This window comes from Leptosomus discolor, chromosome 1 (genome assembly GCF_034619465.1).
Source record: "Leptosomus discolor isolate bLepDis1 chromosome 1, bLepDis1.hap2, whole genome shotgun sequence".
Classification (NCBI taxonomy): Eukaryota; Metazoa; Chordata; class Aves; order Leptosomiformes; family Leptosomidae; genus Leptosomus; species Leptosomus discolor.
The window spans coordinates 121,818,755-121,825,706 of NC_141391.1; the positions used below are offsets into that span (position 1 = coordinate 121,818,755).

General features: G+C 36.5%; 1 protein-coding gene across 1 annotated transcript; it reads right to left on the bottom strand.

Annotated features, from left to right (window-relative positions):
- On the bottom strand, nt 1-6,027 carry TRAT1 (T cell receptor associated transmembrane adaptor 1). Its single transcript, XM_009948318.1, has 5 exons — nt 5,925-6,027; nt 4,231-4,267; nt 2,859-2,920; nt 1,502-1,560; nt 1-264 (listed from the first exon to the last, which is right to left on the bottom strand). Exons 1-5 carry the CDS (start codon nt 6,025-6,027, stop codon nt 1-3), a joined length of 525 nt encoding a protein of 174 aa, XP_009946620.1.
- Nucleotides 6,028-6,952: the final 925 nt, after the last annotated feature.

Consider the following 6,952-nt stretch of genomic DNA (forward strand, 5'->3'; position numbering starts at 1 on the left):
TCAAAAGTTCTCTCCTTCTGCAGTATGAATCAAACCCATTAATCTGATGGGATCATCATGAATGGCTTCTGTGTTTGCTTTGTTTTCAGCAGCCAACTGCTCACTATTGAGGTAAATGCTAACTTTGGAAGCCATCATGGCAGGGTTAGATGATCTTTCTTCATCTTCCTTTAACGAAGGGTCTTTCTTCCTCCTTGGTTTTCTGCGTTTTCCCTTGATACTGTGATCAAGCGAGGCATAACACATCTGATTGGCAGACTCCACCTAGATGGAAATTCACTTTATATTTAACATTCAGTAGTTATGCTTGCTTTAGAATTGTGTCTAAGACTTAGAGTATGCCTACTCGGTAATCATAATAGCAGCTGAAGTTTACCCAACTAGCTGTAAATGAACTCATTGAAAGTACAAATGATTAAGCTGTGGCAGCACAGAAAATAGACCAGCGTAACCTAATGGTAAATGACACGTTTTTAGGGTAGTGGCAGTAAGGAAATAGTCATCAAGGTATTATTGGCAAGATTCTCTGTGGGAATAAGGGCAGCTTATATATTCAGTACAGGTTCTTTGGGATGCAAGACATTAATCCGTTTTTCTTCCCACTTTTTTTTTTTTAATTAGAATCCAGTTATTAGCAACAACATTTTTCACAGGCTTTATCTCTGCAGAACACCAAAGATGGGTGATTGTTGTCTGTATATATGATCTCACTTGCAGTGCAAAATACATGCTTTGTGTGTCTTTCCCCTGCTTCTCTGTTTTTCAAGCCAAATTGTCAAGCACTTTTGACACTGGAATTTTCATAGATTGTTGTTTCTGTGAAGCTAATGAAAACAAAAGTCTAGATAAAAAAAAAAAAAAAAAAAAAAAAAAAAAAAAAGGATATTTCTACTCCTTGGAAATATCCTGAGAGGCTGGAATTCTGTCCTTACGAAATACCTGGAAGTCAACTCAGGAAATTGATGCTAGGAATGCTTCAATTACAGACAAATTTCAGTTGAAGCTTACATGCTTTTACGCATCCAGGTGTCTCAAAAAAATACAAATCACTAGAAAAACAGTCGTCTTTCATTTGTTAAGGCATGTAGATTTTGTGCTGGGCAGGAGAGAGCAAGTCAAACTCACGATTATCACGTGATGCAGCTTGTGTTTTCAATTGGTTGACAACCAAAATAAATAAAAATAATTCCTTACATAAGCCATGGCAGTAGATACAGGCTTAATTCAGTCTGATCTGCATGCCTGTGACTGAGCTCTATCGTGCCATAAGGATGGAAATGAGCTACCTGTAATTCTCCTGCTCTGTCATTAATGACCCAGATTGAATGAAGGGTCAAGTCTGTGCTTAAATTCCCTGATGAAACAGGAGACTAGTGCATAGTATTTTGTGTGATGAGCAGCGTGAAGACTTTTGTTATATGTTGTCATGGTATGAACACAAGACCTCTGAGACAGACCACTTTACCCTAATCCAGAAATCCAGAATTAAAATTAAAGATACCTGTAGTTGGTTAACTGGCCTTTGAGTCTGGGACTTCATCTGCTCGTAACAACATTCCTCTATAATTTATCAAAGTAGAAAAATGTTTTAGTTATTAAGACACGTTACTGAGTCTTAAAAGACCAGATCAACCAATTCTTTGTGTTACAGAACTAACTCCCCCCCCAGTTTACTTTAGTAGAAATGTTTTGTTTTGAAATCACACACACATCTCTCCCTCTATTTATAGAAGCACAAATAGCTAAGAAATTCAGACATATATACTGTGAGAATGAAAATAATTTTCTGTCATATGGTTGAGAAGTTTCCCATTATTCAGTAAGTGGGCCTCATTTTAGACTCTAGGAGGACATCTTGCAATTAGGGTAAAGACACATTGATGTATTTTTCAGCATAGGCAAGTTTTCTTTGGCTGAGAAAGGCTGTTGCAGCAGCCGGTGATTAAATTCTATTCCTGACTCTACTTTCAGTTTTCTGTAAATTTGGTGTCAGTTATTTTCTTGTGCCATATCTCATTCTAGCCACCAGTAATACATTACTTCCTTACAGTTTTCAAACTTTTGTAGTGGCAATGCATTTGAGTGTTGGCTTAGTTAAATTAAATGCAAACCCTGTATGAAAAATTTGGGGTTGTTTTTGTTTTTTTTTTTTTCTCTGCCATACAAGTACTTTTAGTTTTGCTTAAACCCAAATCAGGCTAGCAAAAAAGTTGTGTTCGTATTACTTAAATACTGCTTTAGCACCATAAGGGCTTCAGGAGACATACCCTCAACGTATCTAGCTCTAGCTGCAGTCATATGAGGTTACTGCCTTTTATGTGGTATCTCTCTGTCCAGGATTATTAACTTCAGCCCAGTAAAGCAGAAAAAAACTATGTCTGCCCACCATTCAGCCACTGGGCTTGTTTCAGTATGTTTGTCAATGTCGCTGATGATCTGTGGATAGCCACAGCAGAGAACTGGTATGTGTTTATTTCTGCCAGGTTCTGGGGGAGCATTGACTTTAGGCAATGAGTAATATGCGTCTTGGATTGTTTTAACATGCATGGATCAAGCTGTTGTTCCAACTGGTGCAGCTTTACATGTACATACAGATATCTCTTGGTTTTGAGATATCTGGCTCAACGGAACCATTTGGACTGTAAAAAATCAAATTCCATATGAGATCTGGCCTTAAAATAGTAGTGCAGTGTAACGGTTTGCAGTTCTATCCCAAGTAGGTATTAATACAGCAGTTGGAAAGGGGTAGATTCTCAAGTTTGCTGTTTGAGAAACATGGAAAGTGCTGGTTAGTCAGCTTTTAACCATACATTTATTACAGTGTCTGAACAGACACATGATCTTAAAGTTAAGCTTACCTAAAATTTCTTGATTGAGATTGCCATAAACTGGGTCATCTTCTGTGTAATAGTCACCATAGCTAGAAGGAGAATGGAAAAATGCTTTTAGTTCACAGAATATGCTTTATTTAGGACCCCACTACGCTACTCTAAACATTTTGCACGCCTGTAGCAATAGCAGATTGTATATGATCTAAAAAACAAGACCAAAAATATCGTGGGGGCAGAAATGGCCATGTCTGTATTCTAGAGGGAGATTTGTTATCTAGCCAATAATTGAACTCTTCTTTCCTGTAACTTAGTTACATATAAAGCTAATTTCGAGACTGCTAAGGTAGTCTTTGATGTAGTTCAAGAAATATTAATGATCATTGAAAGGAATCCATTTCACGTCCTCTGAGACCACTTCACAGTACAAACTAAACCACCAAATGCCCTTTTGCGGCAATGTTCTTAAAAAGTCCACTCTTGATTCAACTAAAATACTTATGACACAACTAGAGAAGACTAAAGCAAAGTTCAGCTTTGTTTTTTTACACGGTATTCTGTGTTTCATTACCTGGTGTTGCTTGAAAATGTTTTTAAGCATGTTTGCAAAATGGGAATTGTTAGTGGGAAGCACTGTGTAGCCTCGTTCCTATTGCATCCCTACACTGTGCCTCGTCAAGGAAATGAAACGCTGCAATCTAACACCACTTTTTCAATGGTGTACTTCAACTGAACAGGCAGTGACAGACAGAGGCTTCCCAACTTCAAGTAAATTTGTAATTGAGGATTGTTTTTGGGAAGCAGGTGAAGGGGTTTGTATTTTTGTTTCAAGGGCCTTTTATATTTGGGTTGAGATGAGACTCTTTCCATCTCTGTTTTCTAAAGTTTGGGGGTTTTTTATATGGGATAAGAGAAACAGACTTGTAACAGATCATGAGGTATCCAGCAGCTGTAAACAGACTCAGTTTTATTGCTTTTGAATGTCATGTGTAAAAGAAGGGTATGAAATGTAAATACACGTACATTATTGCTCCACAAGTATTAAATATCAGGCTATAATTTATTGTTGTTTTCTGAAAGTTCTTTTAAATTATTATAGATATATTGAGTTTGAGTGACAGTAAACAGAGTTTTAGCTCAATATCTTGCACTTCATTCAGTATATAAAATTATCGTGTTACCATGCAGTTATTTCATTGTTGATAAAATTACTGGAGTACAGCTCTCTCAGGTGATTTGTTTTTCCTGGGTTTTTTTTTCTGCAGCCATCCTGCTCTTCAACATTTCCAGGCAGGCTGCAGGAGATACTGGATTTTCCCCTATGCCATCTCTCCAAAGCCATCTGTCCTTATTTATTGCTTATTTCACCCTTGCTAGAAAGAAACTTTTTAATCTAACTTACCTTGGATTGTTGTCTTCATATTCTTTATATATTTTAGCTGGAAAATTTGTTTAAAAAAATAAAGTTAGGAGAACGTGAAACATGCTATTTTAGAGCACTTCAGATAATTGTCTCAACTGACATGCTTTTGATTTCACTGTAGAGAGTAAAACTGAAAGCTCTTGGCTTTCAGGACCTTCTGTTTTCCCCCTGCTTTTTTCAAATACTTTTGAATATCACAAGAAAAGTTTGTTATGACCCTGTGCTGTGGCTGCTGGCTGCAAAGTCTATGTTAGTTTATAAGACCCCAGAAGTGTATTGTAACATGCAATTAATTCCTTATTTCCTCCTCCTCCTCCTTCTGCTTCTACTTCATCTTTTTCTCTGCCTAGGGTGCATCATGTGTTTATATTACAATGTGAAGGGTTTGTTTGTTTCACTAGTTCTGTTGCTTGTATCTCTGAAAGAGAGATATCCTCTGATCCACACAGATGAAGAAACTGAAGCAGAGAGGCAATGGCTACAAAGAGTTTTATTGCTTAAGCTTGATTGATAACTCAGGTATGCCTGACTTTCTATCCTCTGCTTCAGGACTCCAGAACTTACCAGAGTAAGCTCTCATTCCATGAGCAATGCAGCATCAGCCAATCTGACCGAAACCTTGCTCAAGGTTAGTTTTGTAAATGACTGTGATTTTTCATCATAGAAACATCTGTAGTAGCACTAAAAACTAGTAGCACTAAAACACAAAATAAACCAAAAAGGCACACCCCTATTCCACAACTCCAGCAACTCTTTTAATATCCCATATTAATCTTGGTGAGCTCAGTTTATAAGTTCCTGTTTATATAGATTATGTACGGATGTGTGTTTAACGTGGTTGAATCCACCAGTGTTTGCCTGCCCACCCATACGTGTATAGCACAGATGCAGTTTTCCCTGTGTAAAGGCAGTTTTTCCCTGAATGGGAATGGTGAAGACTGTACAACTTAATAACTATAGAATTGTATGCATAAGAGAGGTTGCACTGGTGTAATCAAATCTGTTCAAAAAGTCATAGTTAATTGTAACCAAAACCGGAGTATGACTGTAGTCACCATCTAACATAAATTAAATAAATCAGTTCCTTATTGTGAGTGACACATTGCTTTTATGATCTAATTAGGATCCCATGATGAAAAGCAATCAGAGCTTTTTTTTTCAAAATAAACTGATTAAGCATAAAATGTGTATGAAATCTGAAATTCAAATAAGCATTCAGGAATTTTGGGAGAACATTTTCTCAAATGCATTTTGTATCAGTGCAGCTATTTCAAATAATTTTTAAATTAAAGTACAAATAATAACCACTTATATGAAAAGTACATTTTAAAAAAGGAAAATGCAGATGTTAAAAATGTACTTTAAAAATAAAAAAATAGCCAGAACTAAATTATTCACCTTGTACATGTTCTGTTGATTTATCTTCAGAGAATGGATTTAGGTAGCTATTTTAACAGCGGATTGGGCAGCTAGCAATCATTCTGTAATCATACTTGACTCTCCTAAAAATTTTTAAAAGCTACATCCTCTTTACTAGAATCATTCTTGCCAAAAGTCAACTTTAAGATTCAAAAGAATCAATTTGTTGGCTTGAAATCTCCCAGCAGTGATGGCTTTCTCTACAGACACTTTAAACACCCAAACTCCATTCCTCACAGAGAGACACTACTTACCTTTCTTCTTTTTCATATAGTGTGAAATGTTCAGTATCAACGAAACAACCAGAGCCAAACTCAGAAAGGCCAAAACTCCCCAGACAGAAAAATGGCAGTCCATTTCTGTAAATGAAAGAAAATAATCTTATAGTTTGCATTGTCTAACAGTTTTACTGTGTTCATTGTGGTTGGTTGATTTTTGCTTTCTCTAATTGAAGCTGCTGTTTTGTTGTTTACTCTGTGACCGCAATTGCTATGCAATCTAAATAACTAATATCAAAAACAGATGCTAAATAATAAGAAAGCAACATCAATAAACTGTTACCAGAACTACTGCTTCATAGCAATTCAGCCAAACGTTGGGCTATTGGTGGCCTGTAAGATGCAGTAAAAATCAGAAATTGCTGAAGAAAAAAGCCATTTTAATGAATAGTTTTGAAATTATTTCTGTAATTGTCTTTAACTTAGTATTTGCAGTAAATTTTTTGCTACATTCTAGAGTTCATGTATGTAGTTCTGAAGGTGAATTAAGTCAAAACAACTTACTTTCCTAGAAATGTCTTTGAATAATAGCTAAGACTAACAGTTTTTAACAATCCTTGCAACAAATTTCAAAGGTTGGTTATGTGTTTTCTTGCATTTCCTATTAAAACCACTTACTTGTACTCATGTACTTATGTCCTTGTTCTCCTTCTTGAGAAAGCAGAGGATGTAGTGGCAAAGGATGAGCAGTAGGTGGGAACCAGTGAACCCCCCAGAACTGCTGCAGAGAAAAACCTGAATAGCTCCTGAAGACTCACTTGGTAAAAGGTGGGTCATCTTTATTGAACAAAGACCTCTTTTGCATTGAACTTGACTCTCCTTGGAGTCCTGTTAGAAACACAGGAAGGAACCTCTCCCCCACCCCCCACAACAAATGTATTTTGTCACTTAATTAATTCTTCAATTAATCTAGCTCATACAAATTCTCTATCACAAACCATGCTGAGGAAAACAGCCTATTTGTGACAGTCTAATGGCGAAGATTATCCGTGTTGTTGCAAACA